Source organism: Aspergillus pseudodeflectus (genome assembly GCF_044049435.1).
Source record: "Aspergillus pseudodeflectus strain CBS 756.74 chromosome Unknown BJX68scaffold_91, whole genome shotgun sequence".
NCBI lineage: Eukaryota > Fungi > Ascomycota > Eurotiomycetes > Eurotiales > Aspergillaceae > Aspergillus > Aspergillus pseudodeflectus.
Window position 1 is genome coordinate 102 of NW_027263867.1, and position 26017 is coordinate 26118.

At 51.8% G+C, this 26017-nt stretch overlaps 5 protein-coding genes across 5 annotated transcripts; 2 read left to right on the plus strand and 3 right to left on the minus strand.

Annotated features, from left to right (window-relative positions):
- Positions 1-692: 692 nt before the first annotated feature.
- Positions 693-2289, plus strand: BJX68DRAFT_272850 (FAD-binding oxidoreductase; the record flags this gene model as incomplete). The annotated part of the gene is made up of 2 exons (XM_071047295.1): positions 693-1041; positions 1097-2289. 2 exons carry the CDS (start codon positions 693-695, stop codon positions 2287-2289), a joined length of 1542 nt encoding a protein of 513 aa, XP_070892736.1.
- A 650-nt stretch (positions 2290-2939) lies between these two features.
- BJX68DRAFT_272851 (UbiA prenyltransferase family) lies at positions 2940-3881 on the plus strand (the record flags this gene model as incomplete). Its single annotated transcript, XM_071047296.1, has 1 exon — positions 2940-3881. The coding sequence occupies one exon, from the start codon at positions 2940-2942 to the stop codon at positions 3879-3881; it is 942 nt and encodes a 313-aa protein (XP_070892737.1).
- A 6794-nt stretch (positions 3882-10675) lies between these two features.
- Positions 10676-14231, minus strand: BJX68DRAFT_272852 (DEAD/DEAH box helicase; the record flags this gene model as incomplete). The annotated part of the gene is made up of 12 exons (XM_071047297.1): positions 10676-10786; positions 10850-11000; positions 11077-11262; positions 11334-11510; positions 11556-12168; positions 12214-12385; positions 12455-12492; positions 12538-12764; positions 12817-12918; positions 12968-13608; positions 13683-14058; positions 14113-14231. The coding sequence occupies 12 exons, from the start codon at positions 14229-14231 to the stop codon at positions 10676-10678; spliced, it is 2913 nt and encodes a 970-aa protein (XP_070892738.1).
- A 5538-nt stretch (positions 14232-19769) lies between these two features.
- BJX68DRAFT_272853 (kinase-like domain-containing protein) lies at positions 19770-20660 on the minus strand (the record flags this gene model as incomplete). Its single annotated transcript, XM_071047298.1, has 1 exon — positions 19770-20660. One exon carries the CDS (start codon positions 20658-20660, stop codon positions 19770-19772), a length of 891 nt encoding a protein of 296 aa, XP_070892739.1.
- Positions 20661-23217: 2557 nt separating this feature from the next.
- Positions 23218-26002, minus strand: BJX68DRAFT_259423 (Fructosamine kinase-domain-containing protein; the record flags this gene model as incomplete). The annotated part of the gene is made up of 5 exons (XM_071043695.1): positions 23218-23699; positions 23753-24080; positions 24135-24263; positions 24448-24679; positions 25089-26002. 5 exons carry the CDS (start codon positions 26000-26002, stop codon positions 23218-23220), a joined length of 2085 nt encoding a protein of 694 aa, XP_070892740.1.
- Between the last annotated feature and the right edge of the window lie 15 nt (positions 26003-26017).

A 26017-nucleotide genomic window follows, 5' to 3' on the forward strand; every position in this document is an offset into this window, starting at 1 on the left:
CTGTCAAGAGGCGCGTGTAGGGAGGGCACCAGACTGTATTTTGTACGCAAGTATATTCGGAAACACTGTTTACGTAAATGGATGGAATGCTGAGTATGAGAATAGAAATGTCATACAAACCCATGCAAGCCACCAGAGTGAGAAGTCATGTTGACCTAAATTGATTGACCTAATAATAATGTCACAAATAGCTCCAGGTGGATATCATGGGCCTTGGGCACCTTCGATCCCATTGAGAACCCACAATACTTGAAGCCAAGCATCACTAGTACCATGTTCACGCCATCGAGACCAGCCACACACGGCGATGAGGCTCGATCGCCACAGATCACGCTTGGAGGTGAGCTCCAGTCCCTCAGGGGCCGCGCCACAAGTGATCTGCTCGAGAGATCCACCATATCCAGCATCCACTGTATTCCAATATTCCATTACCCAACCGCCATCTGATGGCTAGCGGCTACCGTCCGCACCAGGCAGTGGAGGGTTGAGAGTGGAATCCCTATTGGCCTTTGTGGGCCCAGCAGGCGTAGAGCAAACATTGCAACCCCTAGTCCCTCTGACGCGACCGGCCTCGTCCAAACTCCGAGGACTCCGAAGCGACTGATAAATCAGCTCTTGTATCTATATGTCTACGATGCAAGATACAACAGACTCGCAGACAATCAACTTTGTCGCAAAGTTGTCGAGCCGAAATGCACTCCCTCGGCGGTCTTTCTCGTTCTCTTCTTCTGTGCCTAGGGCTCAAGGTAGCCCTAACCCGAGGCCATCCTGCTGACGTCGAGGCTCGTCAGGGCACCCAAGATGCAATTCAAGAGTGCTTGCTAGCCGCAGTGGACGGCGACGCAAGCCAGGTAGCATTCGACAGCCAGCCGGGCTACCAGGCGGCCAACGTGCATCCATACAATATCAACTGGCCCGTCACCCCCGTGGCCGTGACCTACCCCCAAACGGCGGAGCAAGTCGCCGCGATTGTACAATGTGCGGCCCAAGGTGGCTACAAAGTCCAAGCCCGAAGTGGCGGGCATAGCTACGGAAACTACTGTACGTCCCCTCGCCCATTTTCCCTGGTCAGTGAATTGGAGTCTGACATGACCAGGCTACGGCGGAAGCAACGGCGCCATTGTCGCCGACCTGAGCTCCCTAACGCACTTTTCCCTGGATCCCACGACAAACCACGCAACGGCCGGTCCCGGCCTGCTCCTCCGCGACGTCGACCAGGCCCTCCACGACACCGGCAACCGCGCGATCGCCCACGGCCTCTGCCCGACCGTCGGATTCGGCGGCCACGCCACAGTCGGCGGCATCGGCCCCGCGACGCGGATCTGGGGACTGACCACGGACCACGTCGTTGGCGCAGAGGTCGTCCTCGCAAACGGGAGTATTGTGCATACGTCTGAGACGGAGGATCCCGATCTCTTCTTCGCCATCCGCGGGGCAGGCGCTAGCTTCGGCATTGTCACCTCGTTTGAGATGCGCACGGAGGCTGCGCCGGACGCGGTCATGACATACGCCTACACCTACGCAGCGGGAGATGTGGCCTCGCGCGCCGAGCTCTTCAGGCAGTGGCAGGCGGTCATGACGGACCCGGAGCTCACGCGGAAATTCTCCTGCTCGTGCACGATCCTCCCCTCGGGCGTGCAGCTCTCGGGGACGTTCTTCGGGAGCGAGGAGGAGTTCGCCGCGTCTGGGATCTTGCAGCGCATCCCCGCCGCAGGAGCAGCCTCGAACGGTACCACCACTGCAGTGGTCACGGACTGGCTGGGCGCGCTGGCCAACTGGGCGAACGAGGAACTCCTTGACGCCGTGGGGGGCAACGTCCGCCTCGCCTTTTACGAGCACAGCGTCCCCCTCACCGCGTCCTCCAAGATTCCAGCCGACGGTGTCGATGCGCTTTTCGCGTACCTGGACGCCCACGGCAAGGATGCGAACAAACATACGTGGTTCATCCGATTCGACCACCAGGGCGGCGCGGCGCAGGACGTTGCCCCCGACGCAACGGCATTCGCACACCGCGACGTCCTCCTCTGGATGGAGATGTATGTGGTGAATACGGCCAGGCAGCCCGTATCCGAGCAGGGCTACGAGTTTCTGGACGGGCTGAGGCAGACCCTGCGGGAGTCCGTCCCGGGGCTCGAAGATCGAACGTATCCTGGCCATGTGGATCCGCTATTGGAGAATGCGCAGGAAGCGTATTGGGGTGCGAATCTGCCGCGGTTGGAGCGCATCAAGGGCCAGGTGGATCCCGAGGATGTTTTTCATAACCCGCAAGGTGTGCGGCCTGCTGTCTGAACTGGCTTTTACTGGGTCTGTCTTGTACAATAGTATAGATTTGGGCTAGTGCTAGAATTGATGTTTTCATGTTTCCCTTGGGTTCTGTTTCCTCTGTACATCTTTGCCACGTATCTGGCGATATTTGACGCTGCACGTTCTATCAATCTGCTCCACAGTGAGCACCCTACGCGCCCTTTCTTCTTTCTGTTACATGTCCATTATCCGCAAGCAGTATATCCTCGAGAATGATCCGGAGTTTCTTGACGCCGAAGGAAGTAGACTGGACAGCAATAGTAGGACGCCATGCAGCAAGTGGGCCCTGATCTGCTCCACGCCAAGAGCTTTGGCGATCTTCTGCCTTGTGGCTCTTACCTAACAGGATCCCATATCGAGTTGTTCCTCATGCTCGATCGTGTACTTGGCGAGATACAGCTGGAAAAGCGCATCTTGGAGTAGAGGCCTCTTCGTGCTTGGCCATGTCTCTTTGCCGACGCTATACAGGAGCGCCCGACAAGTTTCCTCGTGGCCCCGTTCAGGCTGTTAGAGTCGTAGTCGGTCCGGAGTATAAGAATCGAAAGCCCCGGAGATCGTCTTCTGGTAGCACAACATCAAGCATACTTTTATTTTTGCTTTTCGTCGGCAGCCACTGAGCCTCTGTGTCACCCACCATGGACTCTCGCGTGCTCTCGTCGCTTCCGGCGTTTATCGTCCCGTATGCGGAACTGACTCGCATGGTCCATCTCCCCGTCGGCACGGTGATTCCATACTTTCCCGTCCTCATCGCGATCCTCCACGTCGCGGCAATCGCACACCTCGACCCATCCCACATCCTAACCTGCTGCCTCAAATGGCTCGTCCTCTCCAGCCTCTACAGCGCGTACGGATGCGTAGTCGACGACATTGCAGACAAAGACCTCGACAGTAAAGTCGAGCGGTGCCAGAACCGGCCGCTAGTCCGCGGCGCGATCTCCATGACAGCCGCGTGCATCTTTGCAGCGACGATCATGGCGTTTAACACAAACGTCACGCTTTCCTTCTTCCCATCCCAGCCTGCAATCCATGTCCCGATTACGATCATCTGCCCGGTCATCTACCCCTTCCTCAAGCGATTCACACACTACGCGCTCCTGTATCTCGCCCTGCTCTACACGGTCACTGCATTCAACGCCTCGCGCACCGTCGGCTTCGACATCTGGACCAACGCCGCGCCCAACGCACACGCCGTCCGCCTCTCCGCCCTCGCCCTCAACGCCGCCGTCTTCGTCGCAAACCTCACCGTCGAGACAATCTACCACCACGCGGACCTGGCCGACGATCTCAAGGCGGGGATCAAGACCGTCGCCGTGCGGATCCGCGGGTTCGCGAAACCCGTGCTGTACACGCTTGCCCTGCTCTACCCGGTCCTCCTGGTCGCGACGGGCGTTACGGCGGAGTTTGGGAAGTACTACTTCTCGGGCGCGGCGTGTTCGGCTGCGTTGCTGTTTACGCTCGTTGCCAGGGTGGATCTGGCCGTGCCGAGGATGTGTGAGGTTTATTTCTTTATTGGGAATATTGGGGTGATGACCTTGTTGGCCGGGGCGCTGTTTGCCGAGTTTCGGTTTGCGGTGTGAGGGGTTTGTTTGCTTGCTTGAGGGGTTCTGGGAAGGTGTGGTGGGAAAGAAAGGGGAGAGGGAAGGAGGAAGGAATGAAACGCTCGAGCAATGGATCCATTGGAGTCGGGGGTGTGATTAGGTATGGTTGTGAGTGAAGAATCACCATCCAAATGATGATAGCAACGAGAGATGCAACGAGCAGGGGGTGGGAGTTAAAAGAGGACAGGGTTGGAACTATCCAGGGTAGGATTCTGACCTGAACGACGCGACGCTTTATATACAATCTTGACGGAGATAACAAAACACATACATATATACGCAAAATAGACCGACATAAGCAGCCAAAGTCAACCAATCACTATGCCCATGAGAGATACTCCGTAAAGGTGAGGCGGAGATAAGATTTGTATTTTTCCTTCAACTCCGCCGGTCACAGTAACCGGACGAATAGATGAGGAGAAATCGGGATCCCGGCGGACATTTAGATTGTCCATGGCACGGGTGCGGTTCGGGGATATTGCAAGGCAAAGGCAGGCATCCCAAGGCATCGATGGCAGGGTCGGTGAATTTCCAGGCTTTGGCGGCACAGGATATTCATACGGTATTCTAGAGCACTGCAGGTAGCTTGGAGCGAGCGATTGTATATCCTCGATGTAAGGCTATAGGGAGGTTGATTGGACTGCATTGGAGATTTCTCGAGATATATGATAGCAGGCCAACACCGACCCGGTCCTCTGAACATGGAGCGTACCCATTACTCTTCGCAGCTTGAAGAAGTAGGAAGCTCTGAGTCAAGCTAAAGTCAGACATGAGCAGGATGGACCACCCCGTCCCTCTCCTGAATATTAATATCCAACCGCCTCGAGAACCTCCTCCCATACTCTCGACAACAGAAGGATCCTTCACCACCACACCTCCCCCCTATCTGACCTCATATCATTCCCATTTCCTTGATGTCATAGACGGTGATCATGGAGGATGTTAAGAGGAGGGCAGATGTTTACTTGGGGCACTCTGGCGAGAAGAGCCACTTACTCTTACAGACACAATCTATAGGTGCTGGTGGCTGATTCTTTTGCCCTAAGATACTTTCAACATAGTCCGCGATTCCCGATACGCCGCAGATGGGCCACGGAAGATGCCCATTGCAGAATGCATATGTATAATGTACCAGGAGCAGCCACAGCTAAGCAAGAACATCGCTCCAGGCTCGTAGCCATGGCCCGCTCTCTGCTATAAGGTGATTGTTTGGCAGGCACAGTTCAACTTCTCCCAGACTCTAGAAATGCAGTGTCCAAAAGTGGACTCCACCAATTCAAGCCACGTAGTCTCATTAGCCCAAAGAAGGAGTAACAGGAAACGGGCAAAGAGAAACCCCGCCACAGCCTCAGGGGTGCGGCAGGGTGCAGAATTGTAGCGTGGAGCGTCAGCATAACCCCTCCCGTGCCCTAAAATTGCAGTGCATCATCACCACTATGCTTTAGAACAACCCATGACTTAGTCAAAATAAACTAGAGCCAGTAAGCTTGTTTTGACGCAAGCTCGGTGTTTGAGACACTTTGTATTTCCTACTCTAGATTAATGGGTTTATTGGTTTGCGCGATATATCACTTTGCTGAGCTCGAATATCTATGATACGGTCAGTATTGTAGAGAGCGATCTGCCTACTAGACTTCATTCACATGAGGTTGAAGAAAGGTCTGTATAGAGACTGAAAACCGTTACTGCTCTGCCCCAACAATTGCCTTCACCTAGTCTCTGGGTCTTGTAGCGCTAAAAAACAGGGTTAAGGAATGTCAATGCGATTAAAGAAGGTGGTCCTACGTTCAATGCAGCATGTACACACATGCCCTATAGACTTCTTGGGGATTAATGCCCAAGTATGAGGGTCCCCGATGGAAAGTAATCCTGCTATGGACTTTTCTCTAGCATAAGGTACCTACTGTACCAACCCTGTTATGCTTGTCGAATATTTCCAAGTACAGCGAGGGACTAGACCAGGGGCGAGATTAATAGAACTAGATAAGACTATAAAACTCTTTTATTACCCGCAATAATAGTTGCTGTTCTTAATAATATAGTTAGCATGGCCAAGCACTTTCTCACCTAGATATCCATGTTTATAGTATTCATGCGAAGCTTCTTGAAAGGTAGGATACTTCGCCTATTGTTACTTGCTTCCTTAAAAAGAGCAAGGCCCATCGCGAGTTTCCTTTGTTGAAGCTCGTCGTTAGCCATAGAGGGGCTTAGACGCTTGCGCTCCCTCATTGGAGGGTGTCTCAGCACAGCCTCATCCGGTCGCGGACCTTCAACCGGAGCCCATCCAGAGTTCCCTCTCCATCCCCTCCCAGGCATTAAAAATGCAGTGTAAGACCTTAAACTGGATGCTTTGTAAAATTCCCCGTCGCTGGAACCAAACGTTCTGGCTGCGCTGTTGCCTAGCCTCCTGGCAGAGCCTCTGAGGGCTTACTCTTGAGCACACTGCCTCATCCTGTGTAACGGAGCCCTTGCAAGCTACAAACCCCCGTTGAGTCTAAGGATGCAGTGTGGAGCTCCCAACATCTCAGCCCCAGTGGCGGCGATTATTCGGGTTGCGCCCATCATGTCAGGCGCGGTGTCTCATGCCTAGGTAGTCTATGGAATTGACTCTTCCAGTCCCTCATTGGTGTCGAAGATTCAGTGCAGGAAAAGAGCCCCGGTCGCGATTCAATCAACAATCTTCGCTGCTGTGGCTAATAAACCCTCCTAGGCAATTTCTCATCTCCAGGTATAGCCTTTCGGGGTTTGATATAACCCACCTCACCAGCACCTCCAGGGCACAAAATTGCATTACATGTTTGAGATGCAACGGCTCATAGCCACTCGTTCTTCATTGGTTGCAGAATGTGATACTTGGGAACTCAAGGAAGCCTCGTCTGGAGTGGCAGAGCCTGGCTATTACCCTGCCTCTCATCCCCTCCTGGGCTTTAAGAATGCAGTGTAGACTTGCCGCCATTTTCCTCCCGCTAGAGCTGAGCCTTCTCATCGCAACCTCGGTCCCCACCCAGTCCCCCAGAGCCGCCCAGGTTGAGAGTTGAAGACCCCATTCTCCGTAGCAACCCCGGGCCTTAGAATTATGATTCACGTCTAGGAACTAATAATTCTTGTTCGACTCTAGGATCCGCTGGTCTGGTAAAAGTCTTCCAGTACATAATTTATCCTCCATTCCCTTTCAGGATTCAAGGGTGTAGTTCAGGAGAATCCCCCAGCCAACCAATCTTACCTTTCCGCTGTGGCTAATCCCCTTGGTTGAGCCCTCATGATGGCCAGAGACTTTTTCGTATACACAGCGTCAGCCTATCACAGGACTCGAATGTGGGCCCTGCCAACCGCGTTCACATCTCCTCCTTTACCTTGACTACCTGAGGTTGCATCACACATAATCCCCAGGATCCTGTAGCCCAGAGGAGCCACTCTGTTATCATTACTTAGACTGTGCTCTCATGTGCACCATAGGTTTCTTGAAAAGCCCTCAAGCGCCATGAGACTAACAATCTCGCTCAACCGCTCCTCGACCGTGAGATCCGGTGCAAGAAAGGAAAGAGCTAACCAAGCAATCTCTGTACGCACTGTACTTTGAAGCTGAACTCTTTGGTTCGGCATTGACACAGTCAGACAAGTTCTCTAAGAGCCTGTCAAATACCGGAACTGACTCTCCGTTAGCACCTGGGGCTATGATTGCACTACAATATACACAGGAACAGGAATCAGAGTCAGACAGGAACGAGCCAATCAATTATTTTCTATTATTCTTCCCCACGCCCTCGTCCTCATGTAGCCTTGCTTCTTTAGCCTGTATTAATTCGCTAACCAGACAAGGCTCACTATGAGCTTGTGCCTTTTACTCCCTCCCAGGGTCTAAAAAGGCAGTGCAGGCAAAGTAGAATGATTGGCCTATTTTAGAGCGCCTGAAATCTTGCCTGCATGATCTGTCTCTCAGCAGAGCCTCGTATGCAGGGGCGAGCCGCAAGCTGACTCATGTCATCCCCTCCCAGTGTAGCCCGGGCTTATTCTTGATGGCCAAGTTGGGTCCGCCTCCCCCTAGATACCTGGCAAAGCGAGTGCAATAATGTAGGCCATTCGCTTTATATTCCATCCCAGGGCCGAGCATTTGCAGGGTAACCGTATCAACCGCCTTTACTTAGAAAGAAGCATCGCACGGACTGTAAGCTAGAGCGGTGGACTCTTTCTACCCTCTCTCGGGGCTTAAAATTGCAGTGTGATGAGGTTGTGGTCGCACACTGCATTAGTGCTGCTGTTCTTTCTTGCAGGTGGCGGTAACAGGCTGCCTCATTCCATCTGCGCCGAGGCTCGGGTCAGGCTACAGAGTACCTAGTCTTATCCTCTCCGCGGGCCTAAAATTGCAGTGCAAAGAATCATCGCAGCGTCAGCGGCGTCATTTAGTGTGCCCGGATACCTTTTTGTTGGGCACTTTGCCTGGATTGATGCCTTTAGGGCACACAGACTGAGTGAGTTGGTAAGGGAACCCTATACCATCCTCAACCCAATCGACTTGGTTCCCATCTACCTCAATCGCGACTTCATATATGATCAAATCAACCCATATGCTAGCTGTCAACATATCATGTACATTCAAACTACGCTCGTCCATCTCAGCGTCAGGCGAGGCTCTGCGGCACGGGTCATTCGCACTCCCAGCACCCGCTCCCGCAAGCTAAAATTGCAGTACAGTTACGCCTAACATGGATTGCCCATACCCATCCCACCCATTCGCTAGGCCTACCATCACATGAGCTCCACCTCGCCACAGAGACTGAAATTGCAGTACAGTTGTATCGTAGGCACCGCGTCCGCATGCGCCGGTTCTCCCAGAGGAAGTAGACACCGTATGTGCGGTTGCGGAGGGTATTTCCATAATATCAACTATGAAAAACCAAAAGATTATACCTGTTTGGTCTCCAGATTGTAGGCTTCGTCCTGACTTGCTTTGAGCTCCCGAGGTAATCGGGCAACATCGGAGAAAGCTAGATTGTGCACGATCTGGACGTAGTAATACCGCCGCCGGGGAGCATACCTGATGTAACCCCATTGCAGTGTAGACAAGACTAGTATCTCAAACTTGTAGGTCCCAGTGAATGTCTAATGGCACACATGTAGGAATGAAGCACCACGCTACGTCCCCCCACCGACTGTTCATGATCCTACCCTATGGCATGATGCAAGTCTTTGTCCTCGTCCGATATTAGCCTAAAGTTGCAATACATATAGAGTGTATGAATGCCGCCCGATGAACAACTCTCTTGATACACAGCGCGGCCTTGGCAGAAGTAGCCAATGATGCTGCGCCTCAGACAACTTCCTCTGGAGACTAAGATTGCAGTGTAGTGAGCCTAAACTTCCACGCTAGCGCAGTCCAACGCCTCCCGGAGCCTAAAGTTTTGCAGTACTATCGTTGTTATTGGGCGCTACAGTCCTGCAGTATCCAAGCTGAATCAACATGGAAGTCGCCAGTTGGCATTTTCAATGGAGACTTGGATGCTGTTTGGACGGGAAGTCCTATAAGTAACTAAACCCGCATGCTTCCAAGCCATCCTGGTGGTTATGATTGCAGTCTACTTGGATGACAATTTCAGAGTGGGCATTTTACTTGATCTCTTATAGAATTAGTAGCAATGCATGACTTGCCCGCCATTGGTTAGACCGACATCAACCGCACCGCCCCTGGGGGTTAAATTTGCAGTGCAATTTAGCTTATGTCTCGCATAACGGCCCGTAACTCTAACCCAACGATTCAACATGCCTCCTTCTAACACTTCCGGGGGCTAGGGTTGTAATGACTATAGTATTAATTGATGCTGAACAGAGTACGCCTTCTTAGATCTCGCCAGGCCATTCACGGGGGTTCCAGACCTGTCACTTTCAGTAGTGTAGTCGCAAGGATTTAGAAAGAAGCTTGAATAAAAGCACACTGGGGGAGACCACGATGCAGACGATGGCGATTCGAGTGCCTCCTAGGCCTATTATTGCAGTGCCATTTCGTTGGCGAGGCTGGTCCATCTTTTAAATGGGAGTCTCCAGTTCCTAACTCTTGTGGAATCCAGCATCTCTTCAGAGTCGAATACAGTGCAACTAGTGGCTTTTACTCCTTCTCCTTTGATCGGGCCTCGTACTCGTCTGATGGTTGGCATAGTTGAATGGAACCTGACAAGTTAGCGAGTCCCTAGGTAGAGTTGCAGTGCAAGAATATTGAGTAACGGTTTCAACTAACTGGCCAGGTGTTTGCGGCTCAATAGAGCCAGTCCTACTAACCGCATAGAAGATTTATGCATCGCCAAGCTTCAGGTATCTGCTTTATCTTGACGATTACCCGGGGTCTGATACCTCGATATGCTAGCATATATATCCTGATTGACAGCAAAATCTAGATCAGCCTGCAACCGGGCCCAAAAGCAGAAGCGATATGGACTCTGAAGCTTCCCCGTTTATCCAGCATTATCTACAAATCGCGTCGCAATCCATAGCCCAACACTAGATGCAGCCCCTCATCAAATGCCTTTAATGAAACTTATTGAACAGGGCCCTAGTCTACAGAATCCAGAATCGCAGTAAGAGTGAACCCAGTAACTAGGGAAGGGTGGCTCAGCCTACTACGGAGTACGGCTGATTGCGGTTCCACGCTGTCTGTCTCCAGGTGTGACTCTTTGCAAGTCGCATCAGTGACTGGGTCGAGCCTGGAATTTGGCTAAACCGCTGAGCTTATAAAGGCACCGCATACTGCTTGATTTATCCAGTTCCATGGTTCTCCCAGAGATTCAATTATCCTGAACCAACCCCTCACTCACCACACTCTGACGTTCCTGTACATCATTTGCAAAATTCATCTTACTAATTTCCAGCTTCTGCATCTGCTGCGAACACATATCCTGCCAGCAGTTAGCTGTGGGTTCGGTACCTAACCAAGACTGTAGAAGATATCGTAGGCTTACCTCCTCAATACTATCCTCAACCCGATACCTCGTAACAAGAACCTGCTGCTCCTGACCGAGTCGAATCGCGCGTGCAATTGCCTGGCTTTCGACGCTGGGGTTCCACTGCGGCTCGACGATGAAGACGCGGTTTACCGATTGGAGGTTTAGCCTGTTCTACCGTTAGCGACATAGCTCGGTCCAAGTCTATAACCACCTGAGGTGACAGCAAGAGAGGGGTAGCTCACCCAAAAGCTCCAGTCCCCGTCGTCATAATCAGCACAGGAACTGCTCCGGAGTCGTCGAATCTATCGAGGATCCTCTGGCGCTGCGTGGAGAGGGTCTTGCCGTCGATGCGTTCGAACTTGATGTTTGCGTTCTTCAGGTGCTGGGAAATGAGGTCGAGAGTTCGTGTCCAGCAGGAAAAGATGATGCTATACAAATCATGCCACATATAAGTAGTCCCTCTAGAAACCTCACGGCGGGCGGATAGGGATATACGTACCTCTTCTTAGTATCTAGATCCCTCCTCACATCCTCCACAAGCGCCTGCATCTTGGACGAAAACCCCTCACGAAGCAGATAATTATCCCGCGTATCCTCGCCCTCACTCGACCTCCCCAGCGACTCACACACAGGACAATGCACGCGCCCATCCTCCCTCGGCCCCCGAATAACGCCCCTGGAACAGTTCTCACAGAGAACGTGCTTACAGTTCTCCACATACTTGCTCCGCCGATCCCGCGCGGTAATCGGCAACGGCTCGCGACAGGTCAGACATCGGTCCCAGCTATCCCGCGTCAGCGACCGCACACTGTCCATCTCGTCCGCAACGAGATTCCGCTTCGCCCACGAGAACCGCGGCTGGAAGGTCCCGTGGTTACAGAAGCTGCGCAGCTGCAGCCAGATTTGGAACGTGCCAAAGGTCGAGGCCTTCTCCTTGTATTCGCCGGCTTGCTGTGCGAGGAGGCGGTGCATGTCCGCGTAGGTGAGGGTGTACTGCTCGCGCTCGAGGGGCGTGAGGCGGACGGTGCGGATGATCTCGACGGGGGAGGGGAGGGCAATTTTGGAGATTGTGCGGCGGAGACAGATTGCTTCGAGGAGGGTGGTGAGGCGCTTTATGGCGCGGGGCTTTACGTCCCGTGTGCTGAAGGGGCTGGAAATCCAGTGGCGGAAGATGCGCGGGTCGTGGAAGGGGCGGATGTGGATGAATGCGAGGAGGGAGCCCAGGTCGTCGAGGGTGTTTTGGATGGGCGTTCCGGAGAGACACCATCGGATTTTGGCGGGGAGTTCGATGACGGCGCGGTGGAAGGTGGTTTCACGGCGGCGGATCATGTGGGCTACTTTATCAGTATAGACTTGGGCTGTGCGGGAGGAGGACGTACCCTCGTCGAGGACGACTCTGTACCAGGCGTATTCGTGCAGAGGGCTTTTGGGTCCGCCCATGAGTTTTGGAGCATGCTCTTTGGCGAGTGTGTTGTAGGTGGTGATGACGATATCGTAGTCTTCGGCCTTTTGGATGGCTTCTTTGCGTGACCGGCCGTGGTAGATCAAGACCTTGAGACTGGCTTTCAGGTGGCTGTAACCATGAGCTTGAGGCTTTGATAGACGGCGGTGGGTTCAAACTTGCCTATCAATCTCCTTTATCCAGGTGTTGATCAGGACTACCAAGTTAGCCCTAACTCGGTACTTGGAAGTGTTACGCTCACCTCTTGAAGGAACAACAACCAGTGTCGCCCGACAAGGCTTCTCTGCTAGAGTGACGCCCTGCAGATGGTTCTGGTGCTGAACCCACTGATGTGCATCTGGCATCGTCTTGCCTATCAGCACAAGCGTGGTTAATGATTTGCCCATGCCCATCTCATCAGCAAGAATGCCACCGCCGCTCTCGTCAGGCTCTTCGGGCTCTTCGAGGTCGGTGATAACGTGGCGGTACCTGGTGTTCCACTGTTAGCAGCACCTCTAGACAGCAACGAGATAGATCGTACTTTTGCTCCCCTCCAACTAGTTGGCGCTTCCACAGCCGATACTCGTCCGCGATATTCCCCGTTTCGCGCTGTGTCATAAAGTCCAATGCTTCTGCTTGGTGTCTGTACTTTGTTAGATAGACCTTGACTGTAAGGGCTGGAGCTTACTCACGGATACAGTGCCTTGCTCAAATTCTTACCCCCCTCAAGCCTCGTCAACCCATCCCCGCGCCTCAAATTCCGATAGACCTCCGCGATCGTCTCGTCAAAGTCCGCATCGCGCTCCGGCGGCGCCTCCTCCTCCCCACCTTCAGCTTCACCCTCACCTTCGGCCTCAACTCCATCCCTCTCCTCCTCACTCTCCCCATCTTCCATCCCGTCCAACCGCAAAAGATGCGGATTATCATACCTCGTCCCATCCCTCTTAACATCGGGCTCCTGCAAAAACAGCCCCTTCTTCGACAACTCCCAGCCCACCCGATCCCTACTCCCCTCGCCGCCATAAACATTAACATCAACGCGGATCGCCGCCTCCGCAGCCTTGACCGCGCGCAGCGCGTGGATAATCGTGTTCAGGTCCGCGTGCGCTTCGACTTCGAATTGCGGGATGGACATCAGCTTGTGCAGCGCCTTGACCATTTTCTCGGAGAGGCGCCCGAAGTCGGTGCCGTCGGGGAAGGCCAGGAACAGCTCGCCGCTGCTCGACTGGCGGATGGAGAATGTCGGGTTCCACGTGTTGCTGTCGCGCAGTTTGATTATTTTCTCTTGCAGCTCGGTGCCTCGGCCGACGAGGCGGACGCGTTCGCGGAGGAGCTGATGCGGTTAATGTTGTTGTCGTTTACTGGCTATGGTATGTATGCTGGAAGCACGAGGGAAGGGGGTCATACCATTCCATAGCATAAAAGCTCACCAGCTTCCTGCATCTGGCCGGCATCGCCAACTTCGCCATCCCACATCGAGACATCCGCGCTCGTGTACGGATCGTCGGTGAACTCGATGGGCGTCGAACTGGTATACGACGTCGCGCTAAGCGCCGCGTTGTCCGAGGGCGCCTGCAAAAAGGAGTTCTGGTCAAGCATCATCGGGTCCATGTCGACTTCCTGGCTCGATCCAGAGGCATACTGGTCGTGGTCGACAAACATCATGTTCTGGGTATCGAATACATTCCCGAATGCGTTTGGGTCGAATCCTGAAACTGTTGTTGCTGCTGTGTCGGGGTACGGGTATGAGCCCAGGCTGGTATCCGCGGTTGTGGTGAATGACCTAGCCCTAATCAGTACAATTCTGGTTGTCGCATCGCGAGCTAGAAGGGCTTACCAATTCTCAGGCCCCTCGATCCTCGGACGAGTCCGCGCGTAATCATCCTGCCAGAGATTTTCGTCGTCGTCCCCGCCGCTCCCCGTGGGGTTCAAGAGGCGCTTAAGCGAATGGCTCATTGAAATTAGACTAACCAGCGGACTCACGATGGCAGAGAAGAGTAATTCGAACAAGTCGAGTTCGCAAGATTATTGATTTTACAAGATCAGAGATCGAAACACAAATCCCTTCCATGGCGAGGCTCACACCGGCCACCCTGGAATCGGTCGGACAAGGCTGTGAGGCTGAACCAGGCAGACCTGCCCAGGTGCCGAGTGAGATAAGCCCAGCCACGCTGACCCCTCCCAGGGCCTAAAATTGCAGTGAGTGCTGGTTGAGGCAGGAAGAGGTGGCCCGCATCAGCCATGTCTGGAAGAGCAGAGCGGCTTGAGCATTCCAGACCAAAGTATCTACTCCGTATGCGACGGGGAAATACTTCCTCCACCACTGGCAGCCTTCTTCCCAACCACCAATCTCTGTCCATACGGGGTTCAAAGTTCCTCTTCCCCGGCGGTGATTGACTGATCAGAATTTCAACGTGTCACAATGCCAACGCTGCGCCACCACTTCGCCTCCTGCTGGGCGCTAAAAATGCAGTACATCGCCTGGTTGATCTGGTAGGCTAGCAAACTCAGTTGTGCACAGGAGTCCATCATACATCACAGGCCATGCAGGATCTATTTCTCCCACTATGGTGTTCTTGAACGTTGAATGGTTACCCCGCAGAGCGAATGCTATCTTTCGCTAGCCGCCGAGAACGGCAGTGAACAAAAGGAGCTGATCACAGGCCAAGCGCTAAAGCAGGAGTTGGAGAACACCTTCTCCCGTGCCCTCAAAATGCAGTGCATGACTAGAGTGTGAGGCCTCGTGCCGCAATGCTTATGTACTTGGGTAGTTTCTTTGGCCCTGGTCTTGGCCTGCATCCCAAGCCATCCTCATCCTTACCACCGAGACGTGGTAGAAGGTGATTGGTTACTCCAAAAAAGGTCAGCTTCCCCTGACTCCTAAAGTTGCAGTGCAATGCAGTCTGTTGCCTCGGGTCTGCAAGATACATCACTCTCGATACATGGAGACTGCAGTAAGCACATGGGTTACATCATGGCCTGCATAGAGTCTCCAGCCAGCTTTCGCTGGCTATGTGCCGACTCTCTTCTACTCATTCAAATCCAAGCTCTAATAAAGCTGGGCGCATCATGAGAGGCCCGTAAGTCTACCAGGTAATAATCCATATTCTCGATAAAGTAAAGCCGAACCATATAGTTGGTACTTGCCCCTTCGTCTTCAAAGGCGCTCTTATTAGTACACTATTAGATATACTTTTCTCTGCAGTAGACTAGCCATGGGCTGGCTCAAGTAGCATCTTAGCTATTGTGAGCGTGACAGCATGAGGCTACCGATCACGTGCCTGCTTCCTAGATATCTTCGTCTTCCGCTAGCTAGCACCTACGAATCGATACACACATCCCATGATGTCTCCTTTCTCCCACGGCTTCCATGCCGATAGCTATGATGTTGAATAGTCCTGTTTGAATGGGCATTCCCTTGCCTTCCGGACCTCAGGAGTGCAGTGTAACGAGGGACACACTGATTGGTCATGACCCTTGGCGTTCTAGACCCAGGTGTGTCGCCTGGCCTTCCTAAGATTGCAGTACACTAAGCCTCAAGGACCAACACACTGTTGTATTATTGGTCCAGCTTCCAAGAAGAGTGTTAATTCCCCCTGGGTAACTATGCAGGGCTAGCTCGCAGCAGAGCCAAGCTTTTATTCACTTAATTATAGTTCAGCGGGCACGTTCTCTCTATTCATGCCAAAGATGTGCTCTGCCACACCATATCTGGCCAGCCTTCAACGAGATGCTGATCTCAAGCCTCCAAGTCAATGTCGCGGCTTTATACATCCTCGACAGGCGCAAAGAGGTCATGGTTCGCAGTACATGGACCTATCTTGCGGGTCGACTCTAGAAATATCCAATCTCTCACGCCAACTTCCAGTAGGTCACTGTCAGCCTGGCTTTAGTATTATAGAGTCGAGTGTAAAATTATCATTCCAGTCTTTTCAGCCTGCGGCTTAGGTGGGTGGTCATGACTCCTTGGCTAAGAAAAGAATGCCAAAGTGGACTATCTGGACATTCTAGACCTAGTGCATTTCCACTACTATAACTATTGTCCCCGTCAGTGTGCATGTAACTCTCCACAACCAAGAGAATGAATTAATTCCAAGTTCTAACGTCTCGAGGGCACTAGAGCTGCAGTGCAGCATGTGCCCACTAAGAGAACCAGCACATGGTTAGCACAGCCACGTCATCTCCCCCCTCCCCCCCTTGCCCTAATATTGCAGTGCAATAGGAGCGATTAGTCCGTTGAAAGCTCTGCGCACTGATTGGCTCATATACGAGGCCTGTCATCCTCTCCCATAGACCAAGACTGCAGTGAGTCAACCTGAAAAGCTCGGCACGCACCAGGCTACCCACTCTTCCATGTCTTATTCCACGTTACATCACTGGTGTGCATGAAGTTCAGGTCTGTGATCTAGTGACGGCAGTCAAAGTTGGCAGGCACTGTCTTGCTAGATTCTTGGCCATAGATAGAACCTGTAATACACCGTCTCATGGTTCTGGAGGCGTATATATCCAGTCACAGCATATCTGAACAGGGAAACTGCTTCCATATCGAAACGTCTGCTCGCAAAGCTTAATCCTTGGCGAGAAGCTCTACGCGCACAGATAGTTTGTAAAAGAGGGTCACTCCATATTTGGACGCAGGTTGGCATGGCATTGCCTCCTGAGCCCTAAAAGTGCAGCACCATGCAGCCAGCACTGCCACCATTGACGAGGGTTTTTCGGGTTGCTATGCTGATGGATATGCGAACAAGCTGCATGATGGACCTGCGGAACTGGCCCAAGTTCCTGTTGTTTCCTCGTCAAATTGAGCGACTCGGGCCACGGCACCCAAAGTGGCATCTCCCGTATCCTATCCTCAACCAGGATATAGGTAACCATAACCCTAAGCACCACTGGAATACATATAGTCCACCGTTCAGGGCCACGATTCGAGCAACCTCTACAACAATATCCAGTGTTCAGGCTCTCAAGGGTCGACTCGCTTACAGGCCGACAGTACGGATCTCGCCGGGTTTGCCAGGCAGGCGTGTCAACCTTTCCCAGAGCTCAATAGTAATGCAGTACCGCCATGGCTTATTCAATGCCAGAGCTCTAATCCTGTCAGAAACAGAGACCCTGCGCAACCGACCGATGAGATGATCCGTGCCACCTCGTCGAGAGTCAGGGCATTAGTGCATCAGTCAGCATGGGATAGCGCAAAAACCAAGTTTCCTCCACGGTAAATGGCCTATAGACAATTGTTAAAGAGCCGCATCATCCCCTCCCTGAGTCTAATCTAACCAGAAAAAAATGAACACACGGAGCAGGTTCCATTACCATTTTTGCCTTTTATGGTGAAGCGTTGGCCACTTGTCAATCCCTCCCCAGGGCTACGATTGCAGGACATGACACGGGTAGCAGAAGCGATTTCCTATCTCACGTCATCCTTTCCAGGATTCTCTGCGGAAGCTACCACTCGGTCTTTCCCTCCCAGACCTAAAATCTGCAGTGTCGAAGGGTACCCTCCCTTCACTGCAGCTGCTCTTCAACTCCCAACCTCCAGTATCGAGTTGAGCGGCGCTATAGGAGAACTTCACTGAATAATAATAATCAGGCACAAAACTCCTCCACAAGCAAAGAAAAAGTGTGATAGTTCCATCCATACGCAAAGCTATTGATTCGCGGTCCTGAAAATTCAGTTCCCTTATCACCTCAAGGCTGACAAGACCGAGAGGCACAAGCCCCGTTCAAATCTGACAAATATGCCTCGCTGCTTAGAGGACGATCTTTCTGCGAGCCTAAAAATGCAGTACAATGTGCTATTACTGGCATGATCCTCGCTAAGAGAATCTTACCGGGAATAATGCAAATTTGCCTTGTCGCCACGAGGCTGAAGACCCTTAGCACGGCACAATCCGCCTCGCCACTTACCATGCCCCCGTGAGCTTGATAATGCAGTGCAAGCGCTGGCTGACAATTGTCTCAAGCAGCATGTGGCCAATTAAAATCCTCCACACAGCCATGCCATCCTGTCACACCCGCTAGAGATGCAGGCAGTGGCATATTATCGCTACGATACAGAGCGGCTGTGCCCATTTCATTCGTCTATTGGACTAGTGTTTCCCACCGCGTTGGCTCTGTGCTTCTTGAAATTGCAGTACGGTGGTATTTCCTTTCATGGCGCCGGGGCTGCAAGAGCAACAGCCCCGGGAGCATGATTTTTTGTCCCCCTCGAGCTCAAAGTCTGGTGCCTTCCTCAGGGCTTGGCTATCACCTAGGTGCCTATTAGCTTAAAAGTTGATTAGCAGTAATCTCAACATGGGCTAATCCATGTATCCAGACTGCATCTTGTGATAAGAGACTATCCTTGGCTATGTTGCATGAACACTAGAAGGAATGTACATAATGAAATATTCAGCCTATACATACATAAGAGTAGCTATGTATAGTTAAACCCTCTATATAATACAGTCGATATATATAAGATTATAGAGCAGTCAAACTAGTGCTGTGAAAATAATATGCCAAATTATATGGCACATGAACCTTTCCATAGGGCACCATTGCTGATTCTAGGTTTGACACAATCATATTGCTGTCAGATGGATATTCTCGCACCGGCTCGGATCTTGATAACATACCCGCCTTGGGAGAAAGGGCTACACGGGTGATATACATAAATCTAGACTCAAGGCAATCCAAGCGGCTCGCTCTCTATATGTTGGCGCACTGTTCAGGCTTTCCCTTTTATCGGGATACGGTCTATATCCACCGAGGGGGGCAGTATTACGCATAGGTCGATCTACCTAAATGCGAGCGATCAAGTTACATACATCGCCTGATCCCCAATATCCGTAAAAGTATAAGCGATATGGCAGTTGTTGCATGAAGACGTACCTGTTTGATAACCTTGCTTCTTTCCTTGCGCTCGAGGCTTAGGTCGGAGAATTTTCACCAATGATGAGATAGTATAAAATCTGAGTGAAAGTGATTGAATCCCATCGATATCTGGATATGTCGAGCTACAAGAGAGCCCTGCATATACTCCCAATCAGGCTCAGGATCACCTCTCTATCACTTGTGACTAGACTCTTATCTCTTCAATGCTTCGAATCAACCCATTGTAAAGTTCAGTAGGCTCTCTAGTCCAAGCGCATCAACGAACCTCAGTGTCCTCAGTATATCCATCGTGACGATGATGATTTGATGGGAATGGCTGGCTGCTTAAGGATTGCGTGGCATGCAAGGACTTTTCCCATCGCCTAGGGTCTTGTTCATGAGCGTTGAACTGTCTATTGTTGGGGAAGGAGGTTGTGAATCCAGCTTTGTGCCGCTTGTCTTCAATCATGTGGCCGGGGAACCAGTGGTAGCAATTGAGATTTGCTCGTTTGTTCAACTCCTTGTCACTAGGGGCTGCCCGGCTATCTATAGCTAGAAGCAGGCAGAAATGGGGCTAGAGTGAGCCAGATGGCCCCATGAATTTGGGAAAGTGAGTTCTTTAATTTGAAGATACCTAATCTAGGAACAGACACATTGACTGTCAGCAGCATGTAACCACTTCTTCATCTTCCCAAGACCGTATAGATCATGCTCTTTCTCCGAGGTATCAAACTCCTCCTCATACCACCCCGGTGTCCCCAATGTGAACTGCAGCTTCTCCCCCACCGGCGCGCAGGACCCAAAGTCAATGAGTACCGGTTCAACCTCCCCATTCTCCCGTTCACGGATCATGACATTATTTGGATTAATGTCATTGTGCGCGAGACCCAGCGAATGCAGATGCCGAACAGCCGACTCGAGGCGTCTGAAGAACAAGCCCTTGTCCAGCCTAGCGAATTCACCGCTCGCGGCGTACTTGACAAGGGCTTTATCGAGTCGCTCAAATACCAGCGATTTGACAAGTTCTCGCTCCACGCGGAGGCCATAGTACTTGATGATGTACGGATGCGGCTTTTCCGCAATCATCTGCATGATGCGCGCTTCATGGAACATTCTTGCCGCGAAATCCTCTGCGCTAACACAGCACCAGCCAATCTCTGGCTGTTTCTCAAAGATCTGCGAAGGGTCGGCGAGGATATCCGCGGGCGCGAGTGTCAGGGGCTGCGGTGGTGTGCCGGTGGTGCAGGTGGTGGTGGTGGTGCTGTTGTTCTTTCCGGGCACCCTGGGGTAGACCTCGTCGTCTGGGGCGCGCTTCAGAGCGGCTTTCATTGTCGAAACCCTCAAGGCGTTGCTCTGTCTGTGGGAGTGGCCTATGAAGATCTCGCCGGTTGGCGCCTTGTACATGAAATCACATTGTTCGAATTTATCCTCATCCCAGGTATCGTATATCTTCAGGTCTTCCCGCCTTATGTTGAGTGGAAGTGCCGGCCCTCGGTCATGACTGCGTCTAGCAGGTTTCGTCGAGTCCATTGCTGGAAAGTGCGGCGTAGAGCCAAGTGTCCAGAACATAGATATGTAAGAGGGGTTTGGATTTCAAGTTGGAGGTGCTGCAATCTAATATGCGTACCACACAAAGAATGAGAGATGGAACAGAGATGGAACAGGTATTCTTTCAACCAACACTACAAAGCCCAACTAGTCGCTTGGCCATTCAGAAGCTTGTCTTTCTTTCAAGTCTTTCTACCTGTAGCGCCCAACGAAACCCGAGGTAGGTTTCTCTTGGCTCAATGAAAACTACAAAGCAAATGCAACGGAAATAAAAAGGGGGGGGATGCATTCTAACATGAAAGATAATATCGCAAGTCACACATTCCATGACTCAATGGCTCTGTCTCAGTGTTTAGCATCTTCAAGCAACTGCTCCCGCTGCCGGCTCAGCATCTTGCCCACCAGGTCCCATAGCCAAAAGACCACCGGAAGTATTCTATCATGGGGGGCAAAGTTTCCGTACGAGTTGCGCATGTAGGATGCTGAAGTTCGGCAGTCCGTGTGTTCCTCCTCTATTGTCCTCTTCTTGGTCCCAGTGGACCTGAGTTCCTCCCTCATGACGCGCTTAGTGGTGCACCTGAATGAGCAGTAAGTACGAGGAAGCAGCAATATAATCCTCAAAGAGAAATCATCATGGGCATGTGGCGGAACCTACATTTCGTGGATGGTTTTGACGGTAATACAACTAGCGCGGTTATTGTTGGTGGTTAGGTGAGAAAGTCAAGAGGGGCTGCAGGAAGATTTTGTAAAGCCGGATTCAAGGCTGGTTCTTGAAGAACAACAAAAGGTAAAATAGATTGAGATATCTAAGTCCAACAGAGATCGACATAGAAGGGAAGATCTTGCCAGCGAAGAGAGACATCTTCTTACAGAGGTAATGAAGAAGCTTAGCGCCGTTTAGCGACAAGGTACTGAAAGGCAGACAGAAAAATCTAGAATATAGCTCTTCTTTCAGTTTTCCAGCTTTGGGGCTCAAGGGAATGCAGCTTGCATTTAATGCGATTGTGATTGCGTTTACTCCTACTACTGGTCTTATTCCTTGTTTACGATAGACAAGTAGCTATAACTCACGCAGTAAATAGGGGAAGACATCATGGCTTACTTTTTTGCTCTGCTCATCAAGTTGGCGGAGCCCCCCCTTTATCATGTCCTTCCAGGGTACATATCTACTATAGTACCCGTTTTGGCCTGCCGTCAGGGATTGGTCAAGGTTGAAAGTGACAGTTGCCGATTCGGTGAGCCTCTTCCTCAATAATAAAAAAAAGATCTTCAACCATACTAGGTTGACCTGGGATCCACTGGTATTCATGGCAGCATTCTATATGCAAGTCTGCGAATCTGCAGTAAAAAACCTCCAGAACTTCCTCGACAGCTTCAGGAGCAACAGTAGTCTGCAAATCACTGCAAAATATTGTACTTCGTACTATTCAGTACTTCTTTAGAGGATTAGGAGCACACTTACAGATTACCACGTTTATTCTGCGATACTTTGTTGGTTCATACTACTTCTCACATTCTGGTTATGGACATGATATGATGGGGTTTACAATGCCACGTGATGGTTTTGTCCCATCCATCCTTGCAGATTGCTTGATCCCGGTGTCGCCCAGATTTCATCGCTGTCTTGGCAGATGCGACTGCTCCAACATATAGAGAGGATTTGAGAGCTCCTTTTCGAATGATTTTGACATCAGATTTACTTGACTTCTGTCACATCCAAGATCACCACAGATCCCAGGGAGAAAACCACTCTCTGACCAGGAGATCCCCGTAGGAGAAGTGTGGCTGTAATGTACATCGAGATATGGAGCTATAAGATTGTTTTTCTTTTGTTTTACCTGATGCTACCAGGTTCCCTTGCTGGTCTATGGAGATGTTCAATCTCGCCTTAAACGTGTGCTATGAGAATCATGGTCGAGGGATCTATATGAGAAGCACAGATAGAGCGGATGAGGCTACATTGCTGAAAAGATAACCTTAATTGATCATATCATAAGCAAAGCTCCGTCCAACCATCTTCCTACCCGATGACCCTTGCGCCAGGTAATGCATAGAGTTTTTCGACACAATGCTATCCAAGTTGGTTGCCTTCCTTCCTGCGGCAGGTAATCGACGATTCATAACGAATTATTATGGGTCCCGAACAGGACAACAATGCGCAATACCTGCCCTGGACATGAATTTCTGAGAATGGTGCTGGACCGGGGCCCGAATTGAGGCTTGTGTCATGGGAACTCGACAACTAGGAGTAATGTCGTATCGCGACAAGTATCATGAAGCTGTCCTGTTCAGAGCCATATCGGGACCCGTACGTCCGAACGCTTCAGATATCAGCACCAGCGGTTATCGAGGTCAAGTTATGGACTGACTTGCTGCTCCCCGGTCAATGAACTCATGGAACCCGAAGCAAGAGTTGCGTCCAAAGGTATGAACATCGCATGCACTCCACGCGGGCGTGCCCTGCGCGTGTTCTAGGCGCGGACACCAAGTTCACAAATTCTCTTCAAAGAACATAGTTGAGAAACGTTCGCAGCTGTGTTCACTCCTCCACCTCATATTCCTCCATCTCAACCTTGAAGTACTGGGCCACACGCGCCTTCTCGGCCTGCGCATATTCCGAATCCACAATGAAACGCACGGCTGCATCACGGCCTTTTTCTCCTGGTTTCGGACGTTCTCCCGTCGCGGTGACAGGGATGAGAGGATGGTGGAGCGGACCGGTAGGTGCGGGGGGCTTCTCCATTCTTGCCGAGCCGTTGGATGCGGCCGCTCTCCCTCGCGGTTCCGTTGGTGGTTTCCGAGGCTCCGTTGGAGGTTTTCGTGGCTCCGTTGGGGGCTTTCGCGGGTCGTTTCTAGGCCTTCCTTCATTGATCCAATGAGTGTATCGAGGTAGTCTTTTCTCTTCGGCTTCCTTGTTCAGTGGAATGCGGACGGTGAGAAATCGATCTGCGGGGAAGTGAGGGCCGACGGAAGTCGAGCCACGGTTATGCGTATACAGCTCGAGAAGGTCGAAAAGTGTTTCTGTTGCGAAAGTTAGCCAGTCCTGTGTATCTGACAGTGCCCGCGAAACTTACCCATAACCTCCTCCCGACTTGTATTCCACATCTTATAGTCCGCTTCACGCTTAAAATCCTTAATGGGATCACCTAGAAGACGACCCGCCAGCTCAATACAGCTAAACGCCATTGTGGACGACGTCTGCTTGATGGGCGCAAAAGTGCGGTATAGATCCTGTGAAATGCGATAGGCAACGTCCGAGACTTCTGACTGGGGCGATAGGCCGTATTTACGAGCGAGCTTGATCAGGGTTTTCTGCGGGTGACGCGTTCGAAAATCGAAGCCGGAGCTCTCGAGCATGAGTCTTTCGAGACCAATGATACCTCGGGCGGGCTCGTCGAGGACCTATTCATATATCAATTAGCCAACGTAGCAAGATGATGATGGCAAAAGTCGTACTTGGTTATCGGGCGAGATGTGTTCCGACTGGGGTAATTTGAGGTTGTACGCGGCGCAAATAATCTCGCGAGACTTCTTCAGAGTGTCCTCGATTTTGCAGGCCATGAACAGGGCGGCGGCGGCAGCATCCTAAGCCATTAGCTTCCCTAATATACAATCTGCAAAGAGATATCCACCTGGTTGTTATACTCGGTATCCGGGTGAATCAATCGAAACTTGTGATAATACACGACCGCCGTGTTGAATGTCCGAATCGGCCTATGCGCGTTGACGTTAGCTTCGGCACTTCGCGGTAGAATCATAGTAAAGAGACAAACAAATTCAGCGCGCGGCGAACGTTATCGATCCAGGTTACGCCCTGCAGTCGCATCGACTCCTCGCGCAGAGGATTGATCTCCATCGCCGCGATACATTTTTGGATTGTTTGCTCGAAGATGTACGGTTTCGCGATCTGAATGAACGACGGGTGAATGCTGGGCGGTTCAGGGAGGGATGTATCGGGTGCCGACTGCGTCTTCGAGTCCTGCTTCTGTTCGGGCGCCATTCTCGCGAGCTTGCTCGTTCTGTCAAGAACGTTGCGGAGCGGAGGACGGAAATGAGCTGCGAGATGGCACGTGACTCAACTGGAACTATCTCGGTCCGGACTATGCACTGAAACTCTAGGAAGGATATCTGAATTATTTGTGAATAAATCACATGGCAGAATATGAAAAGCCATTCAAGACAATTCATTATGTGCTAAGTGAAGTAGCGCCTCCTTGGTTGAAAGCCTCGTGGCTTCCGGCGCCAATATATATAGTTTTCAACCATACTTCTTGAGCAGCTTCTCCATAGTAGATATGGCGCCCGACTTATATCCAGCTCCAAAAATCGCATGATGGTTCAGATGATGGTACCTGATATACAAGTCAGTCGAAACCATACAATTAAGGAGATGGGCAACTTCCAACTTACAGTTCATAAAGCTTCACCCGATCCTCATACTCCTCCACCGGCTCTGTCTTGGGCACAATGCGATGATATTCACTGAAGAAAGCAGACCCAAACCCGCCAAACATTTTCATAATCCCCAACTCATACTCGTTATGCGCATAGCAAGCCGACGGATCATACACCACGTCTCCAACCTCCTCATCCTCCGTTCCACTCCCCACAATCCGCCCCCGATCCGCGTTTCCACTCCACAGATCCCCATGCACAACAACGGGCGTGATTCCCTCGCCCTTCCCACTCTTATCGAAGCCAAGATGTCCATCGCCCAGAAGCGCAGGGACAACGACACTTGCCGTCCGCTCGACTAGATCCCGCAGCCCGGCATCGGGCCCATTGCGCTGTTCGGATGTTCCCAAGATCGTGAGCAGCCGCTCATTTGCGTAGAAATCCGCCCACGACTCAGTCCACCGATTCGCCTGCCTCGTGTCGCCGCAGAATGTCGGGACGGGGAACCCGAAGCGTCTTTTCCCCGTCTCCGGGTCCTTGGGCGCAGGGGTAGAATGTAGCTTCCCCAGCCTCTGCGCCAGAGACTCGCCCTTTTCCCCGCGAGCTCCTAGGTCCAGAAACTCCGTAGCGAGGAAGTAGCTCTTCTCGTTCCCTTCCTCGAGGGGCCCCCATGCGACGGCGCGGGGACAGAACCCTGGGACTGCGCTGGCGATGGCGTTTAGGGACTCGTACTCGCCTTGGAACATTTCTTTTGCGGCGGCGCCATTGGAGGAGGTTTTGACGAAGTATTTGCGCTCTGTGCCGTCTATTGTTGCGTTTATTGTGCCTGTTGTGGTGAAGCCGGAGCCCAGGGCGGAGGTGGAGAGGGTGGCCTTTGATGGGTCCGCGATGGACAGGGCGCGGAGGATGGAAGACGGGACGGGTGCCATAGTTCCAATGAGTAT